The sequence below is a fragment of the Salvelinus fontinalis genome, chromosome 31, assembly GCF_029448725.1.
Source record: "Salvelinus fontinalis isolate EN_2023a chromosome 31, ASM2944872v1, whole genome shotgun sequence".
Classification (NCBI taxonomy): Eukaryota; Metazoa; Chordata; class Actinopteri; order Salmoniformes; family Salmonidae; genus Salvelinus; species Salvelinus fontinalis.
Window position 1 is genome coordinate 23619615 of NC_074695.1, and position 17266 is coordinate 23636880.

At 41.2% G+C, this 17266-nt stretch overlaps 2 protein-coding genes across 5 annotated transcripts; both read left to right on the plus strand.

Annotated features, from left to right (window-relative positions):
- Nucleotides 1–991: 991 nt before the first annotated feature.
- nkain5 (sodium/potassium transporting ATPase interacting 5) lies at nucleotides 992–8079 on the plus strand. The gene is made up of 6 exons (XM_055891878.1): nucleotides 992–1312; nucleotides 2271–2408; nucleotides 3658–3738; nucleotides 3906–4103; nucleotides 4657–4714; nucleotides 5782–8079. Exons 1-6 carry the CDS (start codon nucleotides 1259–1261, stop codon nucleotides 5790–5792), a joined length of 540 nt encoding a protein of 179 aa, XP_055747853.1. The 5' UTR covers nucleotides 992–1258; the 3' UTR covers nucleotides 5793–8079.
- A 1160-nt stretch (nucleotides 8080–9239) lies between these two features.
- LOC129829874 (YTH domain-containing family protein 1-like) lies at nucleotides 9240–16771 on the plus strand. Of its 4 annotated transcripts, none has more exons than XM_055891860.1 (6): nucleotides 9240–9609; nucleotides 10095–10119; nucleotides 12707–12801; nucleotides 13144–14766; nucleotides 15025–15069; nucleotides 15239–16771. In XM_055891860.1, the coding sequence occupies exons 1-6, from the start codon at nucleotides 9583–9585 to the stop codon at nucleotides 15266–15268; spliced, it is 1845 nt and encodes a 614-aa protein (XP_055747835.1). In that variant the 5' UTR covers nucleotides 9240–9582; the 3' UTR covers nucleotides 15269–16771. The 4 variants fall into 4 exon arrangements, with proteins under 4 accessions (XP_055747835.1, XP_055747836.1, XP_055747837.1 ...); XM_055891861.1 differs by having other exon boundaries at nucleotides 12722–12801; XM_055891862.1 differs by lacking the exon at nucleotides 10095–10119.
- The last annotated feature ends 495 nt before the right edge of the window (nucleotides 16772–17266 follow it).

Here is a 17266-nt window from a genome sequence, read left to right on the forward strand (position 1 = left end):
TAATTACAAATTCCTTATATTAAGCAAACCAGACGGCTAAATGTTCTTGTTTTTAAAATGTATGGATAGCCAGGGGCACACTCCAACACTCCAACATATTTTTCAAACAAAGCATTTGTGTTTAGTGAATCCGCCAGATCAGAGGCATTAGGGATGACCAGGGATGTTCTCTTGATAAGTGTGTGAATTGGACCATTTTCTGTCCCCCTAAGCGTTTAAAATGTAACGAGTACCTTTGAGTGCAAGAGAAAATGTATGGAGTAAAAATTACATTATTTTCTTTAGGAATATAGTGGAGTAAAAGTAAAACTTTTCAAAAATATAAATAGTAAAGTAAAGTACAGATACCCCAAAAAACGACTTAAGTACTACTTTAAAGTATTTTTACTTCAGTACTTTACACCACTAGTGTAGACTACTAATAAATGTGTAATGTGGTGAGTGGTATTGATTTGTAATCACCAAGGATGGCTAAAAAAAAGGTTGGTTGGTCAGGCTAATGTGGTATACATCACTGGATTAAAACGAATAGGCCTATTATTCCGGAGCCTATTTTACTGTGTCACAGGTCACTAGAAGCTGGAGCGAAAAAATAAAAGCCATATGAAAAAGTGTGCCCTCATCACTGATTCCAACCCGGCCTATTGAGTGCAGCTGTCCTTCAGCATCAACCAAACACACGCACAATGACGTGCGCAGGTTTCCTGTGCTCCGGTTTCCCTGTTTGGTTTATAGACTACATGAGTTTGACTAGTAGGCGTCTACTTCCACGGTCCACAATGTGGGAACCAGTGGGTTTCTCTTGGTCTACTGGATGTTTGTAAGTGACCTCAGATGAGGGTTGCGTGAAAGTTAACAATTTGGGGGGTAAGAATGGACCAATATATGTTTGTCCTGTATTTGAGAAAATATCACGGAGACCATTTTGTCTGGGTCTACTCAACGTGTATTGTCCCTTACACCAGCACCACCACATGCTGGCGTTTTACACTAGTAGTCCAAGCGTTCTTAGCGCCACACCTCCCGAAGCATTGGAGTAGGGCTATTACTATGCCCCCTACCCTCCCCCTCGTTGTAACACAGACCTTACGTGTTTTTCATCTCGGCCAGTTTAATTCCACCTCCGCAAACCACAACACGTCCCCGCACCAGAGAGCTTGTTTGGATATAGGACTATTCAATTTGCCCCTCTGAATTTATTAAAAGTCATATTGCGGTTTCGATTCGCGTATTTGAAACCTGTTTACGCAGAGAGATAATGGGGTGCTGTTCAGGACGATGTATGCTGATCTTCTTCTGCACTCTCCAATTGGTGAGATCATTCTTCTGTGATGATGCTATCTACTGTATACATACTTTCAAAACACACCTGCTACCATTGCCTTGCTTTACTTCTTCTCTTGAATGGTTGATGTTGTTGAAATTGTATACTGATATTGTTAATATTTTCAGAATGAGGAAAGGAAGTAGGCACATTTTACAATTTTAGATATAAACATTTGTACATTATAGCTAGTTCCCACGACTCACGAACCCCAAGTCAAAGAGTCTTAACATTTCCATATCCAACTAAATTGAATAAAAATATGTTGTAGTAAAATGATGTAGCCTAGTAGTTGGACACATAGCCTATATTTGTGTTCTGAGAAGAACATATGTAAGTTCTATTAATATAATATAAATATTATGGGTCAATCAAACATCAGTTAATATACATTTTTATCTAGCTAAGATTTTTGTATTCATGCTAATTTATTGTGTGTTTTAGAGTACAACATTTTCATGTTTATCTTGCTAGTATGAGTTGCCGATGGGTAAATGGAGCCAACCCCCACTCTGTCTGAACCTCAGACTTTGTCCCTGCTCTTTCTTCCCACCCTGCCCCCCTTTTGAGTGATGGAGAAGGGCGACCTCAGAGGACAGAACTCATATCCCTGCTCTTCCCCTCTCCATGCAACATGCTTTGTCCCCCGTGGCTCAGTTACCTTGACAACCCAGAGAGAGCAGTCAGCATAGGGGGAAAAATATGTGCAGTGGATGCTTTATAGGGTATATAGGAGGGAAATGTCCATTTAACAAGTCGCAACACCATCATCCATCTCTCATTTATTCAGAACCAACTGTAGATTAGTATCTCTGAAGAGTCTGGACCCAGTGAGTGGATGACTTGATAAGATGCTTTATCATGCATAATACTGTAATAGAGTTTCTTAACCCCCCCCCCCCCCATCTCTTTCTCCCCCTCCTGCTCTCTCCCTTTGACACACCAGATGACAGCATTGGAGAGGCAGGCTTTTGACTTCCTTGGGTACCAGTGGGCTCCCATCATGGTCAACTTCCTGCACATAATTATGGTTATCCTCGGCCTCTTTGGCACCATTCAGTACAGACCACGCTATGTTGTTCTAGTAAGTCACATCTAGGCCACACTACTTTTGTGTTAATCTGCCCCCACCTTGTAATCAACATGGATAATTCAATGAAATGTGTCAATTCTTCATAGAGAATGGAACTGTGTTGAAGGCAAAGCCATTTCTATAACTATTGTGGAATAGCGTTGGCCACTGTTTCAATTCTGTCTTGTATAGTGATTTGCCGCCATATAAATAGATACACATTACGGTACAGTGCATTCGGAAAGTATTCAGTCCTTTTGATTTTTCCACATTTTGTTACCTTACAGGCTTATTCTAAAATGGATTAAATATTTTTTTCAATCAATCTACACACAATACTCGATAATGAAAAAGTAAAAACCCTTTACAATTTTTTGTTGAACCACACTCATGCGTTGTCTTGGCTGTGTGCTTAGTGTCGTTGTCCTGTTGGAAGGTGAACCTTCACCCCAGTCTGAGTTCCTGAGTGCTCTGGAGCAGGTTTTCATCAAGGATCTCTCTGCACTTTGCTCCTTTCATCTTTCCCTCGATCCTGACTAATCTCTCAGTCCCTGCCACTGAAAAACATCCCCACAGCATGATGCTGTCACCACCATGCTTCACCGTAGGAATGGTGCCAGATTTCCTCCAGACGTGATGCTTGGCATTCAGGCCAAAGAGTTCAATCTTGCTTTCATCAGACCAGAGAATCATGTTTCTCATGGTCGGATAGGTGCATTTTGTCAAACTCAAAGCGGGCTGTCAGGTGCCTTTTGCTGAGGAGTGGCTTCCGTCTGGCCACTCTACCATATAGGCCTGATTGGTGGAATGCTGCAGAGATGGTTTTCCTCTGTGCCTCGAAACAATCCTGTCTCGGAGCTCTACGGACAATTCCTTTGACCTCATGGCTTGGTTTTTGCTGTGGCATGCACTGTCAACTGTGGGACCTTATATAGACAGGTGTGTGCCTTTTCAAATCATGTCCAATCAATTGAATTTTCCACAGGTGGACTCCAATCAAGTTGTAGAAACATCTCAAGGATTGTCAATGGCAACACCTGAGCTCAATTTCGAGTCTCATAGCAAAGGGTCTGGTTACTTAAGTAAATAAGGTATTTCTGTTTCTAAAAACTTGTGTAGATTGATGAGGACATTTTTTTAAAGTAAATTTTAGAATAAGGCTGTAACGTAACAAAATGTGGAAAAAGTCAAGGGGTCTGAATACTTTCCGAATGTACTGTATGTGTCTAAAATGCTCATCAAATATATGTTCATCCCTCAGTACCTGCTGTGGACATTACTATGGGTGGCATGGAATGTCTTTGTGAGCTGTCTCTACTTGGACCTGGGAGGCCTTTCCAAGGTATTGGTCACTAATATTCAGACCCACTATCAACTAGCCTAATATTTTTGCCACACCTTGAATTGTGTGTTCTTTTGGCATTGAATCAATCAGTCTCTTTTTTGCCAAAAACAATTATATACCATAAACACGTTATCATGAACAACCCATATGCTGTGTCACTACAGGAGAGCGACCTGCTTTCTCTGGGTGTATCCTCACACCGTTCATGGTGGAAAGACAACAGTCCAGGCTGTGATGACAGGGACCTTCCTGCCACTAGATGGCAGAGTCTGGAGAGCCCAGAACTAATCTCTGCTCTGGGATGCTGGCTGGAATATCAATACATAGAGGTCCTACACTGCATCGTACAAATCCTAATCTCTGTGAGTTCTCTCTCTCAGGAGAGATGAAAAAAACTGTAACATTATAAAATGTTAAACATTTCTCACCAGAATTTAACTGTCAACACTCTCCCCAGAGTTCACCCAGAATATGTATTTTGTAACACTCTCACTGAAACACCCAAATGGATCCACAATGACATTCTATTCATTCAAAATTCTGACAGATTCCAGTGTAACTACATCTAAATCGCATTGAGAACAGACCACAGATGTAGAGAGCAAGGGTGAGGCAAGAGGAAGAGAGGAAGCAGAGTAGGGCTGGAAGGAAGGTGAGGAAGAAAAAGAGAGGCCATCAGCATGTCAGTGGGAGTTCTGTGGCAGGTGCGTGAAGGAGCTGAAAAGCTGATGATGAGAAGAGGCTGTCATTTCCAGAGCCAGGTTCCCAGAGCTGCTGCCTTGCTGTCTCTGTCTGTCCACCTCCCCACCCATTTCTCTCCCTCTCCCTCTCAGAAATAAATTCAGAACGTATCTATGCTGTGTTCTTCATTGTAATGTAAAGTTGAACTTGTGGTCTCTGTGTTTGTGCCTACAGTTCTTGGGATTTGCCTACGCCTGCTATGTGGTCAGCACCTTCACAGAGGAGGACAGCTGTATGTGAATTTTCAAAGTGCATTTTACACGTGGTCACAACAAACAAGAAAACACACAAACTAGAACAGATACTAAAGCATTAAGTCACAGGCACATAAATGTAATACTGTCAATGCCTCTTTTTTTCCTTCCCCCCCACTTTTTAGTTATTGTAATAATTTATACCCTTTTAATTATGAGTTGGTTCAAACTGTCTAGAGGTTAAAAGAGAAGATTCCATAGAAAAAGTACATTGATTAAGTTAGTGTTGCATCATTATATATTTATTCATATAATTCTGTTAAAAAGATATATTTTTCAGTTAATTTCATTGGTGGGGTTAATTTAACCAATAAAGCCCGAGGGGGTGGGATATATGGCCAATATACCACGGCTAAGGGCTGTTCTTAAGCACGACGCAACGTGGAGTGCCTGGATACAGCCCTTAGCCGTGGTCTATTGGCAAAATACCACAAACCCCTGAGGTGCCTTATTGCTATTATAAACTGGTTACCAACATAATTAGAGCAGTACAACAACATTTTGTTATACCTGTGGTATACGGTCTGATATACCATGGCTTTCAGCCAGTCAGCATTCAGGGCTCGAACCACCCAGTTTATAATATCCATCTAAACCATCGCAGTTGTACTTACAGTGTTCAGAATTGGGCTGTATGTACCATTACTTTCTCAGGGGGAACAAAATCATACATATTCGGCACACACAGTGTCGTTCCAGACCATACAAACGTACGTGTGTGTCTGTGGGCGTGCGTTGGCACATATTTGATATTGTAGTACACTCTTAGAAAAAAGGGTTCCAAAAGGGTTCTTCATCTGTCCCCATAGGAGAACCCTTTAGGGTTCCAGATAGAACCCTCTGTGGAATGGGTTCTACATTTTACCCGAAAATGGTTCTACCTGGAACCAAAAGGGTTACTCAAAGGGTTGTCCTATGGGGACAACCGAATAACCTTTTTACTGTAGGTACTAGGTAGCACCTTCTTTTCTAAGTGTATTCAATATGTTTCTGTGTGAGACTGTGCAGTTGCCTTATTATCTCGCCATCATGTTTTGTTTTACAGACTATAAGTAAAGGTTGCAAGTGGGTTGAAAATGACTGACAGGCAAGGAGGGCAGAAGAGGTACAAGAGAGTGGAATATATCCAGTCAGTGAAACAGAAGACATTCCCACAATGCTCACAAAATATAATTCCTCTGCCTACCAGCACTCGTAATGCATACTAGAGTAAACCAGCATGAGTTCTCTGTTTAATGCAATGATGGTCAATACTAGCTTAATCCCAGATCTGCAAAGGTGGAAAGAGTACCGAAATATTTATATACTTACTTGAGTAAGTAGAAGCACTGTTAGTTTAATGACATTTTATTCAAGTAGATGTCAAATTACTGGTGTAAAAAAACGACTCAAGTAAAAGTAAAAAAGTAGCTAATTTAAAATAAAATAAAAGTAAGTAAAAATAAAGAAGTGACTTTTCAAATAAAAACATTGACTTGATACTTAGCTAATTTAGCTAAGGTTACCTGAAAGTTGTTACACATGATCTTTTCCATGAATTACATTTAAAAAGAAAGAGAGGAAATGAATGTTCAGTGCAAGGAACTAGGAACTAAATTCAGTGCAACAAGGCACATCTGCATATAAAAAAACTAAGGATTTGTCAAAATAATACTATTAATATTAGAAAATAAAGTAAACATTCAAAGTGTATTTATGATTTTAAAAAGCAATACAAAATAAAGTGCCTAAACAATAAAGTTGACAGACTTCAATATACTTCAGACTCCAGAAATAAACATGTCTAATCCTACATCCATTCATCACCCCTTCGTTACTTGTTACTTGTCCATGGGATCGGGTGACATTCACACACACTCACTCCCCCTCTTTCCACTCACTCACCTCACTCACCTACTCACTCACTTCACTCACCTACTCGCTCACTCACTCACTCACCTACTCAAGTAGAAGTACTGTTTCTTATATAAAATTTTACTCAAGTAGAAGTAAAATTACTGACTGAAAAAATACCAAAAAAAGTACAAGTACTTGGAAAAGCTACTCAATTATAGTAATGAGAGTAGTTGTAATTAGTTACTTTACACCTCTGCAGATCTGTTTGTGTTTTTGCCTGCTCCATTGTCATTGTCAAGTTGTTTGGCATTACTATTCCTAGTTGGCAAGAAAGCAGAAACAGACTGGCACCCAGGCTAGGTCAAAACAGGTACACTCAAAACACTACTGATACTTCTGACATAACATGTATCAGTGTACAGGAAATAGTATTTGTTGTATTATGACATAATGGCACTCTGTAAAAATAAGCATTTATGCAAACAGTTGAATATGGACTGAATCATATAATATATATGTGTGTCCTACATTGATGTTAATGAGAGATTTGTACGAAAATTACAGTCACCTGCAAATTATCAAAGTTATGTCTACAGATTTCAATTTAGGATTTGGACCTACACTACCATTCAAAAGTTTGGGGTCACTTAGAAATTTCCTTGTTTTTGAAAGAAAAGCCATTTTTGCATCCATTAAAATAACATCAAATTGATCAGAAGTACAGTGTAGACATTGTTAATGTTGTAAATGACTATTGTAGCTGGAAACGGCTGTTTTTTTTAATGGAATATCTACATAGGCGTACAGAGGCCCATTATCAGCAACCATCACTCCTGTGTTCCAATGGCACGTTGTGTTAGCTAATTAAAGTTTATAGATTTAAAAGGCTAATTGATCATTAGAAAACCCTTTTGCAATTAGATATTCCATAAAAAATCTGCCATTTCCAGCTACAATAGCCATTTACAGCATTAACAATTTCCACACTGTATTTCTGATAAATGTGATGTTATTTTAATGGACAAAAACAATGACATTTCTAAGTGACCCCAAACTTTTGAACGGTAGTGTATGTGAAGGCGTCTGTCTGTGTGTCCGTCTGTGTGTGTCTCTCTCTCTCTGTGTGTGTGTGTGTGTGTGTGTGTGTGTGTGTGTGTGTGTGTGTGTGTGTGTGTGTGTGTGTGTGTGTGTGTGTGTGTGTGTGTGTGTGTGTGTGTGTGTACAGTACAGTACAGTACAGTACAGTACAGTAGTTCATACATGAGAATGTACTGATTCCAGACACCAGAGGAAAATAAAGACATTTAGTAAATAATCTTCAATATTGTGATAGAAATAAGTTAACGTCAGTGGTTCATGTAAAAATCAAAAATCTTAAAGATATAGTCAGGAAGCATCTCCTAGGCCTACCTCTGAATTTCTTGTGAATGTAGATGTCACTGCTGGAAAAAAGCTCTGAATGTATCTTTAAGTGGATTTTGTTGAAATAAACAGCACTTGTCTTTTAGCTAATGTGTGCAATGTGTTTTGTTAGTGTCATATTACTAATTTACTTTCCTTACTACTGATAAAAATCATATTTTTTTTATATTTTACAAGATAGGTCAGTTTAGAACAAATTCTTATTCTCACTTACAGCCTAGGAACAGTGGGTTAACTGCCTTGTTCAGGGGCAGAACGACAGATTTTTACCTTGCCAGCTCAGGGATTCCATCTTGCAACTTTCGGTTTGGCTACCTGCCGCTAACCACTAGGCTACCAACCCAATGTTAATCATTGAGTTGGTCAGTGAGTATCACTCAATATTATTCAATATTTGCTCAAATCTTTTCAACTCAGAGTCCAGTCCATCAAATCAGAATATGATATAAGTATTGCAGGGCTGTAGTGTACTCAGAGCCTATGATACAGTATCTCTATTAAGCACTTATAACAAAGTGTTTGTCGATCAATTAGAGAAACACAACAGAATAATTGCATAATTTTAAAAGTGTGAAAGGAAACAACTCACTAAATTGCTTCACTGCACTGTTTCACACTTTGTCTCATAGTACTTAAAAAATATATTTTTGTGTTTAACCTTTATTTAACCAGGAAAAGCCCATTGAGACCCAGAGTCTCTTTTTCAAGGGAGACCTGGCCAAGAAGGCAGCAACAATCAATACATTACATAATTAAAACATACAACAATACAATACAACATGATTCTGTCTAAAAGAAGCATTTACAATCCTCTGTAACAGTCTTCTATCAACATTTTAAACTCATTCAATGGCACTAACATATCTAGATGAAGCCTGGATTGTAGACTATCCCATGCCTTTGGTGCACACGTAAGCCTACTCAAGTGACTTGCAGTCGTCAAGATAATATCGTAATGTATATCTAAATTGCAATAGAGTTATTTCTCTAGCACGTTTTTATTTGATAATCAAAGCTTTACCTTGAATATAGTAGATTGAGCCCCAAATAATTCTGCCCGTTTCTGGACGTTCCCCATCACTCTTCCGTTCGATTGGTTAGCGCGCTGGCTCGTCATCGCGGCAGAAGGTTAAAATCACAGTCGATATTGAAACGCGACTACCGTGGTGCTCCCATTGAAGATGAATTACTTCCGACGTTTGGTCTTTGACGCACCGCGCCTGTTGTGCCGCTGACGTCAATCCCCTTCATTTAGACCCCGGATGAACCTGCCAGTGGGGGAAGTGAATAGAGCCATCAAAGCACAGTAAATGAAATTTGGTGGAGGGGGGGAAGCTCAAATAAACTCTTAACAGTGGACCCTTCGGAACAGCTCCAAATTGGATTTAAGTAAATGCATGGGGACTGGCAGAATTGAACAGTGGAGCTAGCTTGCTACTGACTGTAAAGTAGTATCTAGAATAAAAAAACGTGCTTTTAGCAAGCTAGCTAACGTTACTCTACTGGGATCCGAAGAAAACGTAGTTTTTGAGAGAACAGACGTCTAATTGAAAGGCTTCTACACATCCAGTGGCTTGCTTCATGAATTATGTCTGCAACAAGTATTGACCCTCAGGTAGGCAGGCTGTATTTGCCGGGAAGATATCCATTCAGCGTCAAGAAGGCCTTTAAATTTGATAAAAGGGGTTATGCGTCCAATCCATCCCTGTTTCCATTGCTGAGAGATGCGATGCTACCAACTAGCTAGCTAACGTTTACTCAAATGGAATAATGGTTAGGTAGTTAGCATTTAGCAATGTGGTTTGCTAAAAGTCTGCATTTCCGATTATTGTTAGGAAAACTTTAATCTGTTGCAAAAGTGGTTAACCAGCGCTAGCAAGTCGTTTTCATAATTAACGACGCCCAATATTTTGATAACTAACCCCTTTCATATGTGCTAACGCTATGTCAAAGATTGAGCCTTATATCTGTAGTTAGCTAGCCAGCTAATGTAGCTAAGCGAACTTCTAATTTTCAGTGCGCGTGTATTTTTGGGTAGAAAGTAGAATGCTAAAATGTTTTTTTATTTTTTACATTTAAACCAATTACACGGGACTGAAGAATTCAAAAGGACAAGACGCTAAAGGTAAGAGCACTGTAGCTAACGTTATAGTAGCTTTGCTAGACGATGACTGCTCAGCCGGTGGCGGGTCGCGAGCACAGACATGAGTTGCCAACAATGCACCTGCGGTGTAAATACAATGCTGGCTCTTGCAATACAGTAACATTGGTCAAAGATGAAGTCAAGTCGTGCTAGGGCAGGGGTTCCCAAACCTTTTTGGCCTGCTACCCTATTTTGATATAAATACAAAAAATCGCGACCCCACCATGTAAAAAGGTGATGTAATCAACGGACCATGTTTACCTTTTTAATTTGGGCTATGACAGTCTTACAAATCAGTCTGACAGTGCATTTTACAGTATTTTAATTTGAAAGAAGTATGGTTTTAAGTGACTGAAATGCATCAAACATATTGGGAAATTCAGAAGATCATCAGGCAGTTTTATTATCATCTGTGTAGGAAAGATCATAATTTATGTTCTCTTATTTATTCCCTCAATCCACACACAATACCCCATAATGACAAAGCAAAACCAGTATTTTAGGCATTTTTGCAACAAAAACCCTGGAATTATTACATTTACTTAAGTATTCACACCCTTTACTCAATACTTTGTTGAAGCACCTTTTGGCAGCGATTACATCCTCATGTCTTATTGGGTATGACGCTACAAGCTTGGCACACCTGTATTTGGGGAGTTTCTCCCATTCTTCTCTGCAGATCCTCTCTAGCTCTGTCAGGTTTGATGGGGAGTGTCGCTGGTTCAAGTCTGGGCTTAGGCTGGGCCACTCAAGGACATTCAGAGACTTTTCCCAAAGTCACTTCTGCTTTGTCTTGGCTGTGTGCTTAGTGTCGTTGTCCTTGTGGAAGGTAAACCTTCGCCCCAGTCTGAGGTCCTGAGTGGTCTGGAGCAGGTTTTCATCAAGGATCTCTATGTACTTTTCCCCGTCAATCTTACGCTCGATCCGTACTAGTCTCCCAGTCCCCCCCGCAAATAAATACCCCCCCCAGCATGATACAGCCATCACCATGCTTCACTGTAGGGATGGTGGCAGGTTTCCTCCACATGTGACGCTTGGCATTCAGGCCAAAGAGTTCAATCTTGATTTCATCAGACCAGAGAATTTGTTTCTCATGGTCTGGGGGTTTTTAGTTGCCTTTTCTGGCCACTCTACCATAAAGGCCTAATTGGTGGAGTGCTGCAGAGATGGTTGTCCTTCTGGAAGGTTCTACCATCTCCACAGAGGAACTCTGGAGCTCTGTCAGAGTGACCATCGGGTTCTTGGTCACCTCCCTGACCAAGACCCTTCTCGCCCGATGGGTCAGTTTGGCTGGGCGGCCAGCTGTAGAAAGAGTCTTGGTGGTTCCAAACTTCCATTTAAGAATGGAAGAGGCCACTGTGTTCTTGGGGACCTTCAATACTGCAGAATTTTTTTGGGTATCCTTCCCCAGATCTGTGCCTCGACACAATCCTGTCTCGGAACTCTACAGACAATTCCTTCGACCATATTTTTTATTTTATTTATTTTACCGTTATTTTACCAGGTAAGTTGACTGAGAACACGTTCTCATTTGCAGCAACGACCTGGGGAATAGTTACAGGGGAGAGGAGGGGGATAAATGAGCCAATTGTAAACTGGGGATTATTAGGTGACCATGATGGTTTGAGGGCCAGATTGGGAATTTAGCCAGGACACCGGGGTTAACACCCCTACTCTTACGATAAGTGCCATGGGATCTTTAATGACCTCAGAGAGTCAGGACACCCGTTTAACGTCCCATCCGAAAGACGGCACCCTACACAGGGCAGTGTCCAATCACTGCCCTGGGGCATTGGGATATTTTTTAGACCAGAGGAAAGAGTGCCTCCTCCTATATGGCTTGGTTTTTGCTCTGACATGCACTGTCAACTGTGGGACCTTACATAGACAGGTGTGTGTCTTTCCAAATCATGTCCAATCAATTGAATTTACCACAGGTGAACTCCAATCAAGTTGTAGAAATATCTCAAGGATGATCAATGGAAAAAGGATGCACCTGAGCTTAATATAGTCTCATAGCAAAGGTCTGAATACTTATGTAAAAAAGGTATTTCTGTTTTTTTATGTATATATTGCAAACATTTCTAAAAACTGGTTTTCGCTTTGTCATTATGGGGGTATTGTGTAGATTGAGGGGGGGAAATGATTTAATCAATTTTAGAATAAGCCTGTAACATAACAAAATGTGGAAAAAGTCAAGGGGTCTTAATACTTTCTGAATGCACTGCAGCTGCTACCGGAGGTTTACTGAAGTAACCCCGGTTATATGACCCAAGTATAATTTTCTCTCGCAAATAGTCTAGCTAACGGTCAACACACCAGATTCTTTGACATGATTTCAGTGATGCCTTGTTATGCAAGTGTTACAGTACTACAGAACAACATTGCTAACATCAGATTTCTATGGTCTTCTCGGGCAGGCATACAATAATCATGTCTTGTTTTTTGGTGAATTAAGGAGGGAGACTTGTGTGTTTGTCTGTATTGTTAAGTACGCATTTCACTGTTGTTTAAGAAGCATGTGACAAATACAATTTGATTTGACAGTGATAAATAACCCTACTATCAGTCTTTCCGGTTTCAGTGCAAAATGGCTCACTCCACCAGAAGGAAACTGTCCATGATAATGACTTTGAGCCCTATCTCACTGGCCAATCCAATCAGGTGAGTGACTTTTGAAATAATGGTGTGTATCTTTGTCATGATAGAATATTTTTCAACTTGGCTGCAGGGGAGGACCACAAATCAATACTGTCTCACAGGAGGATGGATGTTTTCTTGGCTACCTTGTTAGCAGATAATATTACTCCATTGACATCATTACAGATGATGTGTGATGTCTAAGTACTGCACGCATACCCTTTTAAGTCTTAAAATCAGGGTTGTTGGGGTATAAGCTAACGGTCATTGGAGTATTGGTGGTGGTAGGTCATGTTGTTGACATTTAGTTTAATGTGTCAGGATTTTAAAAACAAATTGTACTTACACTCCTTTTCTGTTTTCTAGAACAACAGCTACCAATCCATGACTGACCCTTACCTGTCCAGCTACTATGCCCCCTCCATTGGATTTCCCTACCCTCTTAGCGAGGCCCCTTGGTCCACCGGTGGCGACCCCCCTATCCCTTACCTGACTCCCTATGCGCCCCTCAGCAATGGAGACCATCACTTCATGCATGACACTGTGTTTGGCCAGCCTGGGGGGCTTGGCAGCAGCATCTACCCGCATAGGTTTAACTTTTTCCCTGAGAACCCGGCCTTCTCCGCCTGGGGTACCAGTGGGTCTCAAGGCCAGCAGACTCAGAGTTCAGCCTATGGGGGCAGCTACAGCTACCCTCCCAGCTCCCTGGGGGGCACACTAGTCCCTGATGGCCAAACAGGGTTCCACAGTGACACTCTGAGCAAGGCACCAGGTATGAACAGCCTTGAACAAGGGATGCTGGGGCTGAAGATGGGTGGGGATGTGTCTGGCAGTGGCTCAGGTGTGAAGAGCGTGAGTTCTGTGATCGGCGGTAGTGGTGCTGTAGCTCAGGCTGTTGTTACAGGCAACGGTGGAACACCAATTGGCATGCCCCCTCCTAAGCCCACGTCCTGGGCCGCTATTGCCAGCAAACCAGCCAAGCCACAGCTGCTGAAGGCCAAGGCCAAGCCAGGCATGCCCATGGGGGGAGCTCTGCCACCACCGCCCATCAAACACAACATGGACATTGGGACATGGGATAACAAGGGGCCTATAAGCAAAGTGGCCCCTCCGCTGCCCCCCCACCACCAACATCAGCAGCTCCACTCTCATAGCCATGCCCACCTTCCCCACGGGCTCCCCCCTCCCCCTCAGCAGTCCATTCAATCTGCCCAGTCCCTTGTGCAGCAGATGACCATGGGCCCGCCCCCTCCACAGTCATACCAGAACCACAACTTAGGCCCGCCCCCTCAGACCCGCTGGGTTGCCCCGCGTAACCGTAATCCGGGCTACGGAGGGGGCAGCATGGACAGCAGCGGTTCCTCTAGTGGCGGGGGTGTTGGGAATGGAGGGGGTGTTCCTCCAGGTTCTGGCTCAGGTCTAGAGAACCACCCTGTACTGGAGAAGCTGAGGGCTGCCCACAGCTACAACCCTAAGGAGTTTGACTGGAACCTGAAGAACGGCCGCGTGTTCATCATCAAGAGCTACTCTGAGGACGACATCCACCGCTCCATAAAGTACTCCATCTGGTGCAGCACAGAGCACGGCAACAAGCGTCTGGACTCAGCCTTTCGTGCCATCAGTGCCAAAGGCCCTGTCTATCTGCTTTTCAGTGTTAATGGCAGTGGGCACTTCTGCGGCGTGGCAGAGATGCTCTCGCCCGTGGATTATGGCACCAGTGCTGGCGTCTGGGCGCAGGACAAGTGGAAAGGCAAGTTTGATGTGGACTGGCTGTTTGTGAAGGACGTGCCCAATAGCCAGCTGAGGCACATCAGGCTGGAGAACAACGACAACAAGCCGGTAACCAACTCTAGGGACACTCAGGAGGTCCCTCTGGAGAAGGCCAAGCAAGTGCTGAAGATCATTGTGGGCTTCAAACACACCACCTCCATCTTTGATGACTTCTCCCACTATGAGAAGAGACAGGAGGAAGAGGAGGTTGTCAGAAAGGTAATCAATCATTAGTCTCCTGTTGATCGCAAAGATCCTGAACTGATCATTAATTAAGGATGGGTTTCGTCAATGTTTGTAATGATCCATAAACCAGAACAAACATCTCCTTTACATTGGGATGCAAAACTGAATTTGTATTTCTTATTTTGTCCTATCACAGCGAAATGTCTACTGTTTTGTATTTGTTTGCTGCCATTTTATTGCGTTTTGTGCAGGAGGTGTAACCATAACGAAATTCCTCTTCTCTTTCAACAGACCTATGAGCCAATTCCAATACAGCGAGGGTCCCGACTTGATCAGGTAAAGAAACTTTTCTTAAATGTAACTTCTATTTGGCTTCTGGCCATCGACATTCTACACTATGTCTCTAAGGGAATAATATACCATGGTTGTGGGGTGGAAGATTATTAATTTATTAACAGTTTTCTAATGGTAACCATTTTGTTTTTTCTTCCCCTCCCCAACCAAGGAACACCAAAACCGAAGTAAACCACAATAGAAGACTACTCCTTATAGCTTGATCAACGGTTGTACTTGGATGGACATATTGAAATTTAGATCATAAAAAAACAAGAGGACATAAAGAAATTTCTAACTTAAATTTCTTTTTCTATTTAATTTTGATGACTTTGGCCCACATCAAACTTTGAGCCACCTTGCTCCTGGTCTGGTTCCCAGTCTACAAGTTGTGCGCACAGATCAAATTGCTTCATCATTTTTAGTGTTCTTTATTTTGTATTTTAACCCTGGTCTCCTATTTGTTATACCCCCACACGCACATCCTTAATTATGATTAACAAATATCTGCACGTCTTTAAAAAACATGCTGCTGATATTCAGTGACTGTTCAACTTGTGGTGTGAGTGTTGGAGAAACTTTAAGTGCTTGTATTGCTTGTTCTGATTAGGAAGAGTGAACGTGACAACAGAATCTTGACAAATGTTTGATAACTACATAGAACAGTTTTATTTAGCATAATCAGAAGAAGTGTTCTGTTTTGCCCTTGTCCATCTGAGGGTGGTTTGTGGATGGTAGAAGATTGTCTATCCAAAAAGCTTCTGCAAATGATTGATATTATGGATAAAGTGAAAGTTTAAAAATGTATCACTTGGCTTATCACTGTTGTGACAAACTATGTGGAAGAAGAGATGTGTTCATACATTTTTTTCAGAGTGGAGCCTTAACATTTCTTACTGACAACACTGTCAATTAAATGATATTTGCTCTACTGTACCTCAAGTGTGTCAGCAAAAAGATTCAAAGGAAAGATGTCTAGAACATCCCCTCTCAAGGGAGGTCCCTCTCTTTGTTTTTGATGGGGTGGAAATGCAAACATACTCAGTTCAGGTTCTTAGCCGGACAATACGATTGTCTTTTCCCTTATTTTAAATCATGTCTTTCCTTTATCATATCTGTTACATTTCTCTGTTCCCTGTCATTCCAACAATGGGGGTCCCTGTTTAAGTCATTTTGGGGACAAAATGTAGCATGTACTGCTTTTAAATTCAAGATTGGCCTGTCATTTTGTTTCTGAGCCTTGTCATTTCCATACAGAATTAAAATGTTGATATTTTTCTCTCTATAACCCTTCCACTTCATCCTCAGAAATGTTAAGCTTTAATGTACTGGCAAAGCTAATTGAGAACGCCTGAAATGTGTATCTTTATAATTCATGTTACTGATTTAATGTCAAGTGTATGAAAACCCAGAGAATGGTCTTCATGGTATCTGTGTGATTTCCTTAATTTTTGGGGGGCTTGCTGTACTGTGTATGTCCGTATGCAAGTGTGAAAGACTGAGAGGGAGTGTGATTATTGAGGGAGTCAGATTTATATAATGGTATTGGAAGTGATTCATGATAATATATGAACATTTTAAGAAAATAAATGTAGAAAACAAATGTTTAAGTCACTCCTGAATTAAATATGCATTGTATCAAAGGTCACTATCACATTCTTAGATTTGATCATGGTCATTATTAAAGGTATACTATCTGTTGTAAGTGTTTTTGGTTTGTTCCATTGTGAGTGAAAGGTATCACGTCTGCATCTAAGTATGTTTCCCTTTGGGGGGAAACCCATTCTTATTCTTTTAGATAAGAGAGAGTGGTGCCTAAAGTATACTGGATGTTGACATACGGTTGAAGTCAAAAGTTTACATACACCTTAGCCAAATACATTTAAACTTAGTTTTTCACAGTTTCTGCCATTAAATCCTCGTAAAAATTCCCTGTCTTGGGTAAGTTAGGATCACCACTTTATTTTAAGAAAGTGAAATGTCAGAATAATAGAGAGAATGATTTATTTCAGCTATTATTTCTTTCATCACATTCCCAGGGGGTCAGAAGTTTACATACACTCAATTAGTATTTGGTAGCGTTGCCTTTAAATTGTTAAACTTGGGTCAAACGTTTCGGGTAGCCTACCACAAGCTTCCCACAATAAGTTGGGTGAATTTTGTCCCATTCCTCCTGAAAGAGCTGGTGTAACTGAGTCAG